The sequence below is a fragment of the Phoca vitulina genome, unplaced genomic scaffold (genome assembly GCF_004348235.1).
Source record: "Phoca vitulina isolate PV1807 unplaced genomic scaffold, GSC_HSeal_1.0 scaffold33, whole genome shotgun sequence".
NCBI lineage: Eukaryota > Metazoa > Chordata > Mammalia > Carnivora > Phocidae > Phoca > Phoca vitulina.
This window is the reverse complement of record NW_022589736.1, coordinates 20,059,123-20,079,154: the sequence shown is the minus strand read 5'-3', so window position 1 is coordinate 20,079,154 and position 20,032 is coordinate 20,059,123. Positions and strand designations below refer to the sequence as shown.

General features: G+C 37.6%; 1 protein-coding gene across 1 annotated transcript in view; it reads right to left on the bottom strand.

Moving 5' to 3' along the window:
* The window catches only part of MALRD1 (MAM and LDL receptor class A domain containing 1), an 803,589-nt gene that overhangs the window by 614,372 nt on the left and 169,185 nt on the right, over positions 1 to 20,032 (bottom strand). Inside the window, exons 16-19 of the mRNA XM_032425534.1 lie at positions 9,926 to 10,078; positions 9,409 to 9,514; positions 8,574 to 8,941; positions 4,104 to 4,516 (exon numbers count right to left, since the gene is read on the bottom strand). Coding sequence (XP_032281425.1) covers positions 4,104 to 4,516; positions 8,574 to 8,941; positions 9,409 to 9,514; positions 9,926 to 10,078 — 1,040 coding nt within the window. The remainder of the gene's footprint in view (positions 1 to 4,103; positions 4,517 to 8,573; positions 8,942 to 9,408; positions 9,515 to 9,925; positions 10,079 to 20,032) is intronic.

Sequence of the window (20,032 nt, the reverse complement as noted above, 5' to 3'; positions counted from 1 at the left end):
CAGGGCTTGATCCCACTACCCTGAGATCATGACCTGAGCTAAAATCAACAGTCAGATGCTTTAACCAACTGAGCCATCCAGGCACCCCTGTCTACTCTCAGTTTTATTCAACACAGTACTGGGAGTCTTAGCTATAGTAATCAGACAAGAAAAATAAATGATAGGAATCCATATTGGTAAATAAGAAGTAAAACTTTCCCTATTTGCAGATGATATGAAAATCCTACTAGAAGCAATAAATGAATTCAGTAAAGTTGCAGAAAACAAAATCAATACCTAGAAGTTGGTAGTGTTTCTATACACTGTAAATGAAGTAGCAGAAAGAGAAATTTAGGAAACAACGCTACTTAAAATTGCACCAAAAGGAGTAAATATGTAAGAAGTGAAAAGCCTATACTCTGAAAACTATAAAACACTGATAAAAGGAACTGAGCATGACACCAAAAAACAGAAAGATATTTCATGCTCATGGACTGCAGAAATATTATTAAAATATCCATGTTACTCAAAGCAATCTATAGATTTAATGCAATCCCTATCAAAATGCAATGGCATTTTTCACAGAACTAGAACAAGTAATACTGAAATTTGTATGGAACCATGAAAGACTCTGAATAGCCAAAGCAATCTTGAGAAAGAAAAGCAAAGCTAGAGTTATCACAGTTCCAGATGTCAAGATACACTATAAAGCTGAAGTAATCAAAACAGTATGGTACTGGCACAAAGAATAGACACATAGATCAACAGAATAAAAGAGAGAATTCAGAAATAAATACATGATTATATGGTCAATTAATCTATGAATAAGGAGGCAAGAATACACAACAGAGAAAAGATAGTCACTTCAATAAATGGTGCTGGGAAAACTGGACAGTTACACGAAAAAGAATGAAACTAGACCACTTTTTAACACCACACACAAACTCAAAATGGATTAAAGACTTAAATGTGAGACATGAAACCATAAAAATCCTAGAACAGAGTATAGGCAGTAACTTCCCAGACCTCAGCCACAGCACTATTTTTTCTAGATATGTCTCCTGAAGCAAGGAAACAAAATCAAAAATAAACTATTGGGACTACATCAAAATAAAAAGCTTTTGCACAGCAAAGGGCACCAACAAAACAAAAAGACAACCTACTGAATGGGAGAAGATATTTACAAATGATATATGCAACTGGGGGTTAATATCCAAAATATATAAGGATATTGGCCAACAGACACATGAAAAGATGCTCAACATCACTAATTATCAGGTAGCTACAAATTAGAACCACCATGAGGTATCACTATATACCTGTCAAAATGGCTAAAACCAAAAACACAAGAAATAAAGAAGTTTAGCAAGGATGTGGAGAAAAAGGAACCCTCTTGCACTGTTGGTGGGAATGCAGATTGGAACAGCTACTGTGGAAAACAGTATGGAGGTTGCTCAAAAAATTAAAAGTAGAACTATCATATGACACAATAATTCCAGTATTATTTACCCAAAAAACACAAAGACTCTAATTTGAAAAGATAAATGCACCCATATGTTTACTATAGCATTATTTACAATAGTCAAGATACGGAAGTAAACTAAGTGTCCATCAACAGACAAATGGATAAAAAAGAAGTGGTATGTATACACACACACACAGACACACACACACACAGGAGTATTACATAGGCATAAAAAGGATGAGATGTGCCATTTGAGACAACATGGATTAACCTAGAGGGTATTATGCTAAGTGAAATACATCAGATAAATACCATATAATTCCACTAGCTGGAAGTTTTAAAAATGAATAAACAAACAAAAAGCAAAATGAGATCTATAAATACAGACCACTAACTGGTGGTTGCCAGAGGGGAGAAGGGTGGAGTGTTGGGCAAATTGGTTGAAGGTGAGTGGGCGATACAGACTTCTAGTTATTGAATGGCTAAGTCATAGGAATGAACGCACAGCATGAGGAATGTAGCTAATGATGGTGTAAGAACAGTGTTTCAGGACAGATGGTAGCTACGCTTGTGGTGAGCAAAGCATAATGTATAGTCTTGTTGAATCACTATGTTGTACACCTGAAACTAATGTAACATTGTGTGTCAACTATACATACATACATACATACATAACTCCTAAAAAATCCCTGAATTTTTCTTTTAAATAAACATTTAATGAGCATGTTACCTGCTGGATTGATACTAGGTAATTTCACCAACAATATCACAGTTAAATAAAATCTTGGTTATTGCTACTCTTGCAACAACTATGTATACTCATTATTCAATGAAGAAAAATATCTGGTTGCTTAAATTGGACCCAATTTTTACTATCTTGAATAATTAATCTACACAGCATGCACAATCTGATTTCACCTGTTCATGCCTGAATGTCATTGAAAAAAAAAATAAAAAGCCTAGAAGAACCACTGGATGAAATCAAACAGAGCACTCCAGGTATAACCCAAAATGGGTTTCAAACCCCAATTTCTCTCTTTCAGTTTCATAACTAAAGGATTCCTTGGTTAGTTCCGTGTTCATCTGAATGTGAAGCAGCTCTCTCGCCAAGGTGATTTTCTCCTGGCAACCAGTTCTTAAGTAAATATCATAAGGAGAGTTTATCCACTGAATACCAGTTTGACCCAAATTACAATTCACCCAATTAAATATTAAGAATTAATTTGAAGGGGATGAGCTATTATTAAATATAAGTCAAAGAACCTTCCTTCAATTCATTTCTTATGATTACACCCACCTCACCCTTACAGCTGAACAGCAAGATAACTCTCTACATATAGAAGAATAGTTCTCATGATTTCAGCTTATGTCTACCTAGACAAAGCATCAATTTCAGTGTGTTCTCTAGTGAGTCATATATGATGTACATCTATGATGGCTCTAACAGGTGGCTTGGAGCTAAGTTCCTGGCTACAAAATGGTTAACTCAAGATATTAGATAGAGACAGTACTTTAAAATTAGGGTAACAGAGGGGCGCCTGGGTGGCTCAGTTGTTGGGCATCTGCCTTCGGCTTGGTCGTGATCCCGGGGTGCTGGGATCGGGCCCCACATCGGGCTCCCTCCTCAGCAGGGGGCCTGCTTCTCCCTCTCCCACTCCCCCTACTTGTGTTCCCTCTCTTGCTGTGTCTCTGTCAAATGAATAAATAAAATCTTTCAAAAAAATAAAATAAAATAAAATAAAATTAGGGTAACAGAGAAATTCAGTCCATGTAAAAAAGCAAAAAAAAAAAAAAAAAGTTTAGCCAGGAGAGGTAAGAAGTTTCTCCCCATATACTGTATGTAGATCTATTTGAGCAAAGGGGAAAAGAACAAATATTCAACCCTCCTACATGTGACAGGCTGTAGGATATATTAGAAAGGGAATGAATAAGAATTAATTGGAAAATGCAGCTTCCAGTCCAAGTCCCCATTCTGCTGCTCACCATCTCTTTGACCAGATATAAATAACCACCTCTCTGAGTTTTTTTTTTTCCTTCCTCTCTGTAAAACTGACAAAAAGGATCCTGACTTACCCACTTCAGGGAATTGCTGAGGGAATCAAAGAGATAATAGATGGAAAATTCCTTCACAGTAGTACTTCACAGACTCACAGTAAAGAATATTCCACCAGGAGTAAGGAGACCTAGCTAGCCTAACCTCTGGCTTGGCCCCAGGGAAGCTGTGTGATTCTCCAACAAAGCACGCACTCTTCTCGAATTTCTGTTGCTTACCTATACAATGTGAAAAAGTCAAATGAAATATTCGAAATAACAGATCTTAGAATCTGAACGTTTGGCAGAATACCAGAAATTGTGCAGAACTCTTTTTCCCTCCAGATTTTTTATTTCAGTAGAAAAATGACTTAAAGTCAGGGGGACCTGCAGCTGTTGCCAATACCATGTGTCCACCTTTAAAATTTTAATCACACATTATTGGGGGTAGTCGAGGAGGAAAGTAACTTAACAAGATTTGGTACACCCTTAACTGAATGATAAATGTATTTCAAACTAACTTTGATCAAATTCTACTTGCTTTTAACTCAAGGCTATAGCAATCTTTCATACTCCTTAGACAGTCTGATGCATTTTAAATACACATTATGAAATCCATTACCCATACCTGAAAAGGCTGCCTGCTGGAAACATTGAGGTGTTTCCTTATCCATCTGTTGCCTTGATTCCCAAATATCTGCCACAACAGCTGTCCTCTTGTGTTACTCCATATTCTCTGGTAGACGGCCAGCCTATAAATGTGCTTTCCAAACATGTGGTAATATACACGGAAGGTACAGCCCTCTGCATTGGTGGCGTTGAGGATAGGGCTGAGTAAAGTAGCTCTGTTTTGGAAAACCTGTGGCTCCGAAGATTCTATGTAGAGATAGTGTCCTTTAGCTGTGCCCAAAGTATTATCCTTCATTGGCCCTGTATTAAGTGTTGAAGTTGGACCCTGCTTCCTGGTCCAATCAAAGTCATCTTCTGTATCTTGTTCCCAGTTACAAATTCCATTTTCAAAGTTACATTGGAGTTCAGGTACTGAAATTGGCATTAAATAATAGCAAAAAAAAATAATTAAGGACAAAAATAACTACAGTTAAGAACACTCATTGATATTTTGCTCCTGCCAAGGGTAACCATTTTAATTGTTTTTAAAAGGCAACATTAGGGGCGCCTGGGTGGCTCAGTCGTTAAGCGTCTGCCTTCAGCTCAGGTCATGATCCCAGGGTTCTGGGATCGAGCCCCACATCGGGCTCCATGCTCCGCAGGAAGCCTGCTTCTCCCTCTCTCACTCCCACTGCTTGTGTTCCCTCTCTCACTGTGTCTGTCTCTGTCAAATAAATAAATAAAATCTAAAAAAAAAAAAAAAAAAAGGCAACATTAAAGTTTCTAAAAGGTGAATAAATCCTAGATTTACATCAAGTAATATTTTATAGGCTGAAGGCAGAATTACTTTAGCCATTATTCTCCAAATGCCTTTTATGACCATCCCTTCACCATTTCTAGCACTATAACCCTATGCAAATGATCATGACATCATGGCTGACTCAACGCTACGAACTTCTGGCTCAGTCGATTTCAACCTTAGTAGAACGTTCCAATCACCAGTGAACATTAAAAATCAAAACAAAACAAAAAACGCCAAGTCCCAGAATTCATCTCCAGAGACGTGGATTTTTTTTTTTTAAGATTTATTTATTTGAGAGAGTGCAGGATGGGTGGCAGAGGGAGAGAGAGAATCTCCAGCAGACTCCCCGCTGAGCACGAAACCCAACACAGGGCTCGATCTCACAACCCTGAGATCATGACCTGAGTCTAAATCAAGAGTCGGACTCTTAACCCACTGAGCTACCCGGACGCCCCCAGAGATGTTGATGTAACTGGTGCAAATAGCGCAGCTGAACATTAGGATACCTCATCATCTCCCTTGGTGATTCTAAAATGCAGAACTGAGAACAGTCATATTTTAATAGGGCTCAATCTTCCAGAATCACCTGAGGTGTGTAGAATTGCTTACTCCTTGTGTGAAGCCCCGTACAAGGACTAGCTTGTTAGATATGGGGTGAAGCCCAGGAATCCATATTTTTAACAAGCACCTGACAGGATTCTGATGCCAGTGTTTTCCACACCTCATGCTGAAAAACTTCTCCCTCTGGTTCCATCTTGGCCCAGTTCCAAATGTCCCTCAGCACCAGTGCCAGAATGACCACTCTTCCACCTTCCACAGCAATTTATCTTTTTCCTCCTCTATTCAAAATCCTATAATATATACTCATTTAATCTGAACTTAAATCTAAACTCTTCTTTCAAGCTTCACCTTTCCCAAATTAACTTCCTGTTCATCCCTAACTATCCTTCCCCTTCGCATCTTCCCGACGTGCCTGAAACACCTCACCCCTCTCTCCTTCTCTATTTATGCTTCCTGCTGTGCTTTGTCTCCTGGAGGTAGTCTTTTCTTCTCACTACATTGCAGCTCCTTTGAGCTGGAGCTTTTAAAGTTTATTTTTTTATTTTTTTATTTTTTTTAAAAGATTGTTTTTTTTTGTTTTTTTGTTTTTTTAAAGATTTTATTTATTTATTTGAGAGAGAATGAGAGACAGAGAGCATGAGAGGGAGGAGGGTCAGAGGGAGAAGCAGACTCCCCGCTGAGCAGGGAGCCCGATGCGGGACTCGATCCCGGGACTCCAGGATCATGACCTGAGCCGAAGGCAGTCGCTTAACCAACTGAGCCACCCAGGCGCCCTGGAGCTTTTAAAGTTTAAACTCCTCTCAGTCCCTAGAAGAATTCAAAGCACTTAGGAAGAATTGACTTGTCCCTTGTCAACTAGACAATCTACCATAATTTCTAGCATAATATAGGAATGTACTCATTTTTTGGGATGTGAGCATTTTGTTGACACCAAGGATTTGTGTAGAATAAAGGCCATAGAATGTACATTTAGCATGATTTTGGCAGAAGGAACAGGATTTAGAATTAACAAGGACTTCTACATTTTAGCTTCATTTACATAAGTTAATATTTTTAAAAAATAAATGTCAGCTGTCCTTTAACTATTCATCTTAGTAAATGCACTTGGTGCCAAAGGGGAATAAATATTCTGAAACAATAAACATAAGCATATGTGGATAAATGCAGCCAGGCAAGAACAAATCATCTGTCTTTTGAAAACCACAGAACAGGAGCTTAGACCTAACGAAGGGAACCCAGTGAGTAAATGTCAAATGGGAGATGAGCTTTCATTTGATATTTCCTCACTTGTGACTAATCAAGCCCAGTTATGATGTGAACTGGGGACCTGCAGCGCACTCCCCATGTGTCAGTCTTTGGCTGTGGAGCAGAAGGAGAATGTCAAGCTGCTAAGGTTTTTGACATAAAACTGGCACTCAAGCCAATGGACTTTGATATTGCCTGTTTTCATATTGACTGTACGTTCAATCTTTATTTCAAAAGGGAATGAATACACCTGAACCTTTAAATACAAAACCATTTCTCTAAACACAGGGAACTTTAGGAAATACAGTAGCGATTTCTGGATGTCTAATGCATTGTGTAATCCAGTAATATGTCTATATGGACAGCCGTGAGAGAAATGGACGGTCTAATGCCACACTATTCCCTTTCATTAATATTTAGTCACAAGAAGTATTCTGCTATTATACTTGTACCTGCCATAATTCCATTCTAAGTTAATACTGAGTGGTTTGAAGGATAATTTGCTTGTTTTTAGCAACACAGCAATGTTTTTTTTTGAGGAGTAGGATTTGGAGAGCTTCAAAAAGATGAGAAAGCTTTCTAAATCTGCAAAAATAAATTACCTTGAGGATAAGTAACACTTTTTGTGTTAGCCATTGTCTAAGTTATCAACTTTACTTATATCCACTCAAGGTATTAGTTGTGTAATGAGATGCATGGTAATTCTGACTTCAATCCACCTGACTGAATCAAAGACCACATCTATGCAGCACTCTCTACGATAATTTATATGGAAATTTCCTATGATGTACCAAGCATTTTATGGCTTCACTTTAGTTTATAATTAGCCTCTCAATGTAATAGGCATATAGCCTGAATTTTAAGAATTGTTGCTATTTCTGGACAAGGGAAGATACAAACTCTTTTTCTGACTGATTTTTGTAATTAAAAAAAAAAAACAGCTATGAGCCTCTGATTCATTTTCAGGAGCAAGTGCAGTGGGCACTATCTGGAGCTAGGTTCATAAAACTGTAAAACATATATAATCATCAGATACCATAAGCTTTCTGGTAATTTAAACCAGAAACTCAAGACTTATCTTTGACAGCCCACTCTCTGCTTCCAAAACATCATCAAATGTCCCTCCTAAATATTTTCCCAAACCTCAGTCCCTCCATCTCCATCACTCTGGCTGTGTTACAGGCTGCCCACCCCTCCTCAGTGGACTACCGCAATGGCCTGCTGATGGGTCTCCTGAATCCACTCTCCTCCAATCCACTCATCACACTGTATCCACAGTGACATGTTTTAATATGCTAATCTTATTAAATTACCTTTCTTATTAAAAACCTACAAATGAAGAGAAACCTCCTTAATGTGGACAATAAAGATCTGCAAATCCGGCCTCCCCCACACTTCTGTCCTTATGCTGCACCCTCTCTCCCCTTCACCTCCTCGCTCCAGCCACATCTGCCATGCAGTCACTTATCAGGGCTTTTGCATAGATGCTTTGACTTCTCATTTTTCAGATCTCAGCTAAGTCATCACCTCTAGGAAGTTCAATACCATTATTATAAAAAGTCACAGATCCCTCTCTGGATCTCCCATCAAAGCTGCCACTTTGTATGTATTTTTTAAATATTCAAATAACATCGATCTCCTCGATTAAACCATAAGCTCCCTGAGATCTGAGACTCAGCAGTTGTGTTCAGCATTGTATCTCTAGTATCTAGTTCGTAAGTCTCCACAACAAATATTGGTAGCCCGACTAATTCATCACTCATCAAAGTCATCAACTTTGGAAAAATGCTTCATGTCTTTGCCTCGATTGGCTAGAACTAATCAAGATCCCCACTGTCAAAATAAGAAGGACCAAAAAAAGAAAAATAATAAAGTACTTACCACAGTCATCCTCATCAGTGTGATCACCACAATCATCTACCAGATCACATAACAGAAGCTTTTCTATGCAAGCCTTGCTGTGTCGACACCAGAAAAAATCTGGCTCTTCACAGCTCTCCGCAGGAAGGGGAAGAGTACAATTTTCAAATCTGATGTCATCGATAGCTGAGACTCCATCATAAATGCCAAGACTGACTTTATCTAGTGACAAATGGAAGGGCTGAGTAAGGCGTCCAAGCTGAATAGTTGCCTGTGACCACTGGTTGCCCTGATTATATAATACTCTCCAGAGTACTGTAGAGTCATTGGAATTTTCCATGTGTAGCTGTAGCTCAGCTGCTCCCACTGACAGGCCATAGTTATAAAACCTGAAAAAAGAGCAAACACAAGAAATGTAAATGATTTATGGCATAGACATTTAACTTACGGGCTCTCCCACTCGATCAACAGTCAATTAACAATTAGCTATCATAATGGACGCCTTTATTTCTTGCAGTAATTGTGGCTGCTCATAGGCGAGAGCTTATCTGCTGAGGTGCATACTCTGGCTTGCAGGACCCTGGGAGCCTTTCCCAAGGAGTTCAATCCAGAACAAGGGAAGCAGAGTTAATTAAATTATAATCCATTGTTGGAGGGAAAGAGTCCTTTTCATCTAAAGAAAGAACACAACAAATACTGATAATGTGCTCCTAAGTAAAATGCTAACTGTATAAATCTAACGCAATACCTATTTTTAAAGCCAAACCAGGGGCAAATCATAAAGTCTGGTAAGTGCAGGAGTATGCCTGCAACCACTGGGTTGCAAGGGTAGCTGACCACGGTCATTAGTATTTACCAGAAGGAAAGCGTGCATCCAGGTCCCGCCTGGCTAAAGGTTGGGCTCTGGAGTTTGGCAACTTGTGACAAGCTTCTGCTTCTCTTCAGAACGAACATAAAATGCCCTATTGGGACACAAATACAAATCGTATGTTAGCCGACTGAGTTGACACACCTGCCCCTCAGCCCTATACTAAGTGCTGCGTCTGACTAAAATTAAGATTATACAATTAAAAATCAATAAAAGTGATTGTTAGTCAAATTTGTTCTTGTGAAAACTAAATTCATATCCACCTCTAGGTGAAAATGATGCAAAAAGTTAATAATTTCAGTGAATTCAGCCAAACCTATCTATACTCCCTCTCCACCACCCATAAAGGAGTCATTTCATACTGACAAACATCAGCACAATTGACAATATTCATCTGTCACACTATTTGTTGCGCTAACATAGAACTTTAAATGCTTCTTTCTCTTAACAGACCTGACCAAGGGTGAATGGAAGGAGTAACAGAGAGCCTCTCCTTGTTTCTTACCCTCAGCTGTGTTGTGAGTATGATCCCAAGGTGGAGCCTGTTGCTCAAATTCAGCCGAAAGGTTACTTCTAGAGTTCCATACCCAGTCAAAATTGTCACCACTGATTGCTTCAAACCAACCACAGCTATTTGCTTCAAAGTCGCATTTGGAACCTGAGAAAACAAAATGTGACTCCTAAGGTGGCTCTCCAAAGTATTCTCATACTTTAGGAAGGGTAGAACTCAACTGAAATCACCTTGTTATACTTCTCTAAGTACATTAAAGGACACCTTGGAGGAAAAAAAGGATCCTACCTGATCTAAAAAAAAACAAAACAAAACAAAACAGAGTTGTGCTTTTCATACTGGAAATTGATAAAGCAGAATTATCAATTTAAGAAATTAAATTTTTACCAAATATTTTTTCAAAGAAACAGCATTATTAGCCATTTTGGTTATAGAACTGCTAAGGTCTAATTTATTCTGATACTCGCCACTATGACATCATCTGGAAGACTTAATTATTCCTACAGTTTATTTTACACTAAGACATGAAAAGTAGTTATTTCTAAAAAAATTAGTATTTGAAAAATCCAGATTATATTTAATATAACATTCACCACAAATTTTGTAAAGCTTAATATTTCTCGAAGGACTGTGTGCATTGCATAATTTGTGCAGGGAAGAATAATTTGAACCACTTTTCAAGTAAATATGTAAGAAATAGTTAATTTCCACAAAGCCATAAGAAAGGGCAGGACTGGGAAGTTATAATAATAGTGTTGAATGATAGCTAATATTTAATAGATACCTATATCATAGACCCTGTACTAAACACTTTATATAGATCCAACTTTCACAATAGCCAAATGAAGAAAGTGTTGTTGTTATAGTTGCTTTACAGATGAAGAAAGGAAAGTTCAAGGAAGTTATTAACCTAACCAAGGTCAGATAGTTAGGAAACTGTACAGATGGATTGAAATCCAAAGATTTTCATTCCAGATCTAATATTCTTTCTGCAACTATTGACAATAACTGTTAATTGCTATGATATTGGAAAAAAGATAAACCCAAAAGGCATAATCTGAGTTCATTCAGCGTGGACATTCAGTGTTACTATATATCCCAATGCAAAATGAGGCCTGCTCCTATAGATGATTATTGCACTGGAATCGTTGGTCATTGGTTATTTATATCCAAGGATATAGTAATAATTTGCATAGATCTTCCCTTGTAAAAATATTTAGTAAGCAATAAGCTTAGGGAATAAAAGTATACAGTAAGTCACTCATTGAGATTATAAAATTCAAAATTACAAGGGAATTTTAACCTAATGATAAATCATTTTCAATTTTGAAAATGCTTTACCTACACAGGGAGGAAGGTGAGGTGAGTTGTAATATTATAAACATAAAATATTATTAAATATTTATAAATATTATATTATTTTTTAAGTTTCTATAAAATATCTGATTTCAAAAATATACTTGCTTTCTATCAGGTTTCCTGATATGACTGTAGAGTAACTTAAAAATGTGACCAAAAATCAATGAGAATGTATGATACTTTTAAAATGTTGCATTAGCTTTGGGGCACCTGGGTGGCTCAGTCAGTTAAGCATCTGATTTGGCTCAAGTCATGATCTCAGGGTTGTGGGATTGAGCCCTGCATCAGGCTCTGTGCTCAGCCCTGCATCAGGCTCTGTGCTCAGCAGGGAGCCTGCTTGAGATTCTCCTTCCCTGTCCTTCTGCCCCTCCCCCCAAAATAAATAAATCTTTAAAAAAGCACACAAATAATAAAATGTTGCATCAACTTTCAGAAGCAAGGAATAGCTATATTTCATTATATTAGGAATCAGAAAAATCAACAAATTAGCTATATTTAGAATGAAGATTTCTCAAGTAAAGTTTACAAATTTGTGGAGAGAATTAAATGCTGCTCAACGGTGAAAAATAATAATGATAATTACGACAACTTAGGGATAAATTCTCAGAATATTTAAGGCTATATTTTCAAAGGCCATCTCTGTTTACAAATACATAATATATAAATAATCCATAAGTATACATAGATTCCAGGGGCTTCAAAGTATGTAGTTGCCATTTCAATCCCTGGGAAAGCAATGCTTTTGATTCCTATTTCAGACAATCCAAAAATTTTAAAAAAAAGAAAGGATCCAGGACTGCTTTTATGCAAATACAGAAAGGAAAGGAGTTATTGATGCTTTGGAATAGCTATCCCACATAGCTACCCAGAAAAGGAGCCTTATCGTCTATCGTCTGCTATCCAGGGAGATACTGATGTAGAAATAAATGAATATTCTAATGGTAGTAAAATTTCAGAAACCATTGTGGCAATTTTCTAGTTTTCTTAGATAAGGCCCATCAAAAATAGCAATTTTTAACAGATGATTATGTTGTTAAACTTCAAATATGCCTGTCTCATCTACTTTGTTTCTAAATACTTAGATTTCTATACACATTTTAAAAACTCGCTTCAGCTGATGTAACAAGTCAGCTGAAATTAATCTGGTTAGCTGTTAACCAAATATATACTTCATTAGAACAGCTGTTGGAAATTATGTATGCCTCTTCCTGACTTAGAAATACAATGCGTTGGTACATTTTAATAATTGAGGTTCAAAGATTGTTCACTTTTCTGGAGGCTCATGATCGACTTTCTCAATTATCATCATCATCAGAAAGAACATAATTTGTAAGAACAATCGCAGTTACCATTACTTTAGGGTTTATTGTGTACCAAGCTTTGTCTAGGGGTTATTATGTTCATAACAGGATGCCTGTTGACATAAAGTTTCTAAAAATTATCTATTCCTATGGATATGGGTAAAAAAGCTAGTGACTCTATAGCAGCTTTTATTATTTTTCAGTAAAATTACCCTTGTTGCCTCTATTACTTATGTAAATATAATTATAGTAGCTACCCCTGAGGAAAGGGTGCTAGGAGATATTTGGTGGACTGACACACAGCTCCATCACCTTACACTATCACTGTCATGCTGAGAGCTTTTCACTGAGACAGAAAAAGATAAATTTATGTAGGAGACTAGGAACTTTGTGAGGAGGAAAAAATACAGAATCGGATGGTCTTATATCAGATTCATTCAGAATTTCTCTGATGATTTGAGATGATCCCTACAGAGAATCATGTGTAAGAAATAAACATGAAAGGTACAAAGTGTCTGAGCTGATAATTTGGGTCTCATGCAAAGACAAAAATTTATAGAAGTGTGCTTCTTAATATCTACCCAAGGAGGTGAAAAATTTACATCCACACAAAAACCTGTATATGGATATTTACAGCAGCTTTATTCCTTTTTTTTTTTCAGCAACTTTATTCCTAATTGCCAAAACTTGGAAGTGACAAAAGAGTCCCTCAGAAGGTGAATGGTTAAATAAACTGTGGTACATCCAGACAGTGGAATATTATTCAGCACTAAAAATAAATGAGCTATCAAGCCATGAAAAGACATGGAGGAAACTGAAATGCATATTACTAAGTGAAAGAAGCCAGTCTGAAAAGGCTCCATACTGTAGGCTTTCAACTATATGACATTCTGGAAAAGGCAAAACCGTGAAGACAGTAAAAGGATCAGTGGTTGCCAGAAGTTGGACGTGGGGGGAGGGCTGACTAGGTGGAGCACAGAGTATCTTTATGGCAGTGAAAATACTCTGCATGATACCATATTGACAAACAGATTTTACCACACATTCTTCCAAACCCACAGAATGTACAACACCAAGAATGAACCCTAATATAAATTACGGGCTTTGGGTAATTATTATGTGTCAGTGTAGATTCATCAGTTGTAACAAATCTCCCCCCCCCCCCACCCAGGAAATGTGGTGGGGGGGGGGGGGGGGGGGTGGGTGTGTGTGTGTGTGTGTGTGTGTGTGTGTGTGTGGTGGGGGAGGTGAATGGGAAATCTCTACTTTCTCCTCAACTTTCCCTCCCTACCCCCATACTGAGAAATGTTGATGTAGGAGAAGCTGTTGGGGCGGGGGGAAGGTAAATGGGAAATCTCTACTTTTTCCTCAACTTTTCTGTGACTCTAAAACTGCTCTAAAAAAAAAAAGTCTTAATTAAGTGCTGCAAAGAAAAACAAAACAAAAATTTATAAGAGGAAATATGTTCTGATACATCATGTAGTTGAACTCCAAACTCCCTCTGGTTTCAGCCACATCAGCAAAAGATTCTCAGATTTAGGAGAAAAAGAGAAAATGGCTAAACATATAGGTGGTAATTGTAAAAATTAGAAACCTAAAGCCCAGCTGAAGGCCAAACTGTGGTTTCCAGAGTGATCTAAACCAGTAAAGACATAACTGTGGTGTGAAAGACATCCATTTATTACATATGTCACATCGTCTCTAATTCTCTTGAAATACAGAACATATTATTGTCCCCATTTTATAGATAAGAAAGATAAGGGTGAAAGAGGATTAACACATAATTTATCAGTGCTCATTATTACTGACACAATTCAACCCAGACCTGATGTCAAAGCCTGTGCTCTTAAAAATTACACTGCATTTGTAGTTAAAGTAATAATAATGATAACTGACAATTTTAGGGCTATTACATGCAAGCACTGTGCTATGAGTTTTTAATTCAGGATCATATAAAATCTATATATAATGATAGGGCATGCTCTAGAAGTAGATTTTAAACTGTATACTAATAAAGGCATGCCTTGTTTTATTACACTTCACAAATACTTTTTTTTAACAAACTGAAGGCTTATGGCAACCCATAAGTCTATTAGCTCCATTTTTTCCATTTGCTCACCTTATTCTGGTAATTCTGGTCATATTCTGGTAATTCTCGCAGTATTTCAAACTTATTATTATTGTATTTGCTATGGTGATCTATAATTAGTTATCTCCGATGTTACTATAGTAATTGTTTTGAAGCACCACAAACTGTGCCATTCAAGATGGCGAACTTAATCAATAAATGTGGTGTGTGTTCTGACTGCTCCACCGACCGGCCATTCCTCTATCTCTCTCCCTCTCTTTCGGCCGCTCTATTCCCTGAGATACAACAATATTGAAAGTAGGCCCAATAATAACCCTACAACGGCCTCTAAGTGTTCAAGTGAAAGGAAGAGCCACATCTCTCTCGCTTTAAATCAAAAATTAAAATGAGGAAGCTTAGGGAGTTAGGGAGGAAGACATGTCAATAGCTGAGATAGGCCAAAAGCTAGGTCTCTTGACCTAGCAAACAGTTAGCCAAGATGTGAATGCAAAGGAAAAGTTCTTGAAGGAAATTAAAAGTGCTTCCAGTGAACACACAAATGGTAAGTCAGAAGCAGCTTTATTGCCAATATGGAGAAAGTTTGAGTGGTCTGGACAGAAGATCAAACCAGCCACAACATTCCCCTAAGCCAAAGCCTCATCCAGAGCAAGGTCCCGACTCTCTTCAATTCCATGAAGGCTGAGATAGGTGAGGAGGCTGAAGAAGAAAAGTCTGAAGCTAGCAGAGGTTGGTTCGTGAGGTTTAAGGAAAGAAGTCATCTCCATAACATGAAGGTGTAAGGTGAAGCAGCAAGTGCTGATGTAGAAGCTGCAGCAAGTTCTCCAGAAGATCTAGCTAAGATCATTCATGAAGGTGGCCACACTGAGCAGTGGATTTTCAATGTAGATGAAACAGCCTTATAGTGGAAGAAGATGCCATCTAGGATATTCATAGCTAGAGAGAACTCAATGCCTGGCTTCAAAGCCTCAAAGGGCAAGCTGATTCTCTTGTTAGGGACTAATGCAGCCAGTGACTTGAAGTTGAAGCCAATGCTCACTTACCATTCTGAAAATCCTAGGGCCCTTAAGAATTAAGTTAAATCTACTCTGCCTGTGCCCTGTCAATGGAACTACAAAGCCCGGATGACTGTACATCTATTTATGACATGGTTTCCTGAATATTTTAAGCCTGCTGTTGAACCTACTGCTCAGAGAAAAAAAAAAAAAAAAAGATTCCTTTCAAAATATGACTGCTCACTAACAATGCACCAGGTCACCCAAGAGCTCTGATGGAGATGTACAGTGAGATGAATGTTGTTTTTATGCCTGCTAATACAACATCCATTCTGCAGCCCATTGATCAAGTAGTCAGTTTGACTTTCAAGGTTTATTATTTCAGAAACACATTTCATAAAGCTATAGCTGCCAAAGATAGTGATTCCTCTGGTGGATCTGGGCAAAGTCAATTGAAAGCCTTCTGGAAAGGACTGACCATGCTAGATGTCATTAAGAACATTCATGACTCATGAGAAGAAGTCAAAATATCAACATAAACAGGAATTTGAAAGAAGTTGATTCTAACCCCCAGGGATGACTTTGAGGGGCTCAAGACTTCAGGGGAGGAAGTAACTACAGATGGGGTGGAAACAGCAAGAGAACTAGAATTAGAGGTAGAGCCTGAAGATGTGACTGAATTGCTACAATCTCATAATAAAACTTGGATGAAATAAGTCAGTCAGAGAAAGACCAATACCATCTGATTTCACTCATATGTGGAATTTAAGAAACAAAACAGATGAACATAGGGGAAAGGAGTAAAAAAGAGGGAAGCAAACCATAAGAGACTCTTAACTACCGAGAACAAACTGAGGGTTGATGGAGGGGAGATGGGTGGGGGATGGGCTAAATGGGTGATGGGTATTAAGGGGGGCACTTGTGATGAGCACCAGGTGTTACACATAAGTGATAAATCACTGAATTCTACTCCTGAAACCAATACCGCACTGTATGTTAACTAGAATTTAAATAAAAACTTGAAATTTTAAAAAATATTAATGCCAAAAATGATGGTTTTAAAAGTGGAAAAAAAATTGAACAGATAAGGAGTTGCTTCTTATGGATGTGCAAAGTGGTTTCTGGAGATATAACCTATTCCTACTCCTGGGGAAGGATCTGTGAAGATTGTTGAAATGACAACAAAGCATTCAGGATATTACATAAACTTAGTTGATAAAGCCGCAGCAGGGATTGAAAGGAGTGACTCCAATTCTGAAAGAGGTTATACTGTGGGTAAGATGCTATCAAACAGCATCGCATACTACAGAGAACTGTTCATGAAAGGAAGAGCCAATTGATGTGGCAAATTTCATTGTTGTCTTATTTTAACAAATTGTCATAGATACTCCAACCTTCAGCAAATACCACCTTGATCAGTCAGCAGCCATCAACACAGAGGCAAGACCTTCCACCAGCAAAACAATTATGACTCCTTGAAAGCTTAGATGATGACATTTTCAGCAATAAAGTATTTTTTAATTAAGGTATGTACATTGTTATTTTAGACATAATGCCACTGCACACTTAAGAGACTGCAGCATAGTGCAAACATAATTTTTATATGCACTGGAAAACTAAAGAATTGATTTGCTTTATTGTGATACTTGCTTTCCTGCAGTGGTCTGGAACTGAACCCACAATATCTTTGAGGCATGTTTATAATAAATCCACTAGATTAACTCTCCTTAAGTTTCTTTTTTTTGCTAGATTTCATGACCCTCCTGAAAGTTGCATGAAGGAGGACAAAAGTTAACTGAGTATTCTAGTACACTGTCTTAAGTTCATTGAGGTTGTACTTTATTTGATGAAGCAGAGGTTATTATAAACTTCAAATGCATTAATATCATATATACTATTTTAGAACATGATCTCTACTAATAGTATTTCTTTGAGTTTCAGGCTTTTTCATGCATTCAAATGTTTATAAGTTTGGAATTATAATAATGTTGAAATAACTGAACTGTAGACTTCATCAATAGTTAATATTCATTAGTTATTTAAAACATAAAATAGTCAAGAAATATGTACAAAAGTACCATGAAATAAAAAAGATGTCTATATAAATAAATACAAGTAATGAAATCTTTTAAAGGAGCACCAATGCATAAATAATAACATTTGGCATTCAAAATTATTGCATTTGAAATAAAAATGATTAATTACATTATTCTACAGATGGTTTTAAGGGTCTCCTATAATCGGATCAACAAAGACAGTGTTGGGACTCAATTCTCCATGGGTCTCTCATGTTTCTGCATGTCTTATAAGCTGAGCCATTAACTGCCCCTTTGTTCCAGACCATCTTTGTTAGGATATTTAAACAGCACTCAATGAAAAACAGAGGTAGTGACTCCATCTATAACACAGGGCAAATTATTACCTTGTATAATATAATATAATAAGGAAATGTCTTCCTCTAAAACAGGTCAGACATATGCTTGAATCCCACTATAAAAGATTTGGGTTCCATAAACTAAGGCTTTCTAAGCTGTGATACAAAAGCCATTTCATATGTACATCCACCTGGGCTCCTACATGCTGCTCCTGGGACTCAGGGAACAAGAGGAACTAGGGCAGTATCGACACTTAGGCTGTGTGTTATGCCATTAATAATATGTCCTTTTGTCTCTGACCCAGGAGTCTCACCTATTCTGCCAGCATCCATGAAACTATGGCAGGCTAACTTGTTAGCTTATAAGTAGGGTAAAGTTTCAGACCTTTCACATCCCTCAACACACACTACATTAAATATTGTGTATAAAGATATAAAATACATAAGTATTATGTATATAGTACTCACCAATAAGGAGCTTAGAATCTAGTGTGGGAAATTTATGAGCAAATAGGCAATTATAACAACTGAATAACTAACATGTACTCATTCATTCATTCACTCTTCATTCATTTGGCAAACATGTACTGAGTACATGCTATATGTTTGGCACATGCATAGGGTCTTCTAAGAACATAGCAAAGTAAAATGTGGGAAAGAAAGAAAAAAAAATCTCTGCCCTCATGGAGCTTAAATAATGTGAGTGAGAAGGGTAGGGACATTAGGGGAGATAATGAAAAAACAAAAGAATTAAGTAAAACATATATAATTCATTTAATGATAATAAGGCAAAGAAGAAAAATAAAGAAAGAAATACAGCATTACAGAGAAGGGTTGAAAATTCATAGATGGTGTATCAAGGGAGGTGTCATAGAAAAGCTGGCAACCGGGTAAACTCCTGAAGGAGGCGGCTGAGGAAGCAAGGCATGTGACTATATAGGTAAAGACGACTCAACACAGAGGAACAGAAAGGAAAAGAGCGTTGAGGCAAGAGCATGCCTCTCATATTCCAGAAATATCAGGGACCATGGTATCTCCAGAAGAGGGAGGGAGGGAGAGGAATAGATGAAATCAGAGCAGTCACTTTAATTTTTTTGGCTTTAATTTTGAGATATTGGAAACAAGTGGGATGTTTTAAGCAGAAGAGTAACAAATTCTGACTTAATCTCATCCCCGTGGCTACTGTACTGAGAAAAGACAAAAATGAACTATTGGGACCTCATCAAGATAAAAAGCTTCTGCACAGCAAAAGAAACAATCAACAAACCTAAAAGGCAACATATAAAATGGGAGAAGATATTTGCAAATAACATATTGGATAAAGGGCTAGTATCTAGAATCTACAAAGAACTCATCAAAATCAACACCCAGAAAATAAATAATCCAGTTAAGAAATGGGCAGAAGACGGGGCGCCTGGGTGGCTCAGTCGTTAAGCGTCTGCCTTCGGCTCAGGTCATGATCCCAGGGTCCTGGGATCGAGCCCCGCATCGGGCTCCCTGCTCAGCGGGGAGTCTGCTTCTCCCTCTCCCTCTCCCCCTGCTTGTGTTCCCTCTTTCGCTGTGTCTCTCTCTGTCAAATAAATAAATAAAAATCTTTAAAAAAAAAAAAAAAAAGAAATGGGCAGAAGACATGAACAGACATTTCTCCACGGAAGACATACAAATGGCCAATAGACACGTGAAAAAATGCTCAAATCACTCATCTTCAGGGAAATGCAAATCAAAACCGTAATGAGATAACACCTCACACCTGTCAGAATGGCTAGAATTAACAACATAGGAAACAACAGATGTTGGTGAGGATGTGGAGAAAGGGGAACCCTCCTACACTGTTGGTGGGAATGCAAGCTGGTGCAGCCACTCTGGAAAACAGTATGGAGGTTCCTCAAAAAGTTGAAAATAGAGCTACCCTACAACCCAGCAATTGCACTACTGGGTATTTACCCCAAAGATACAAATGTAGGGATCCGAAGGGGTACGTGCACC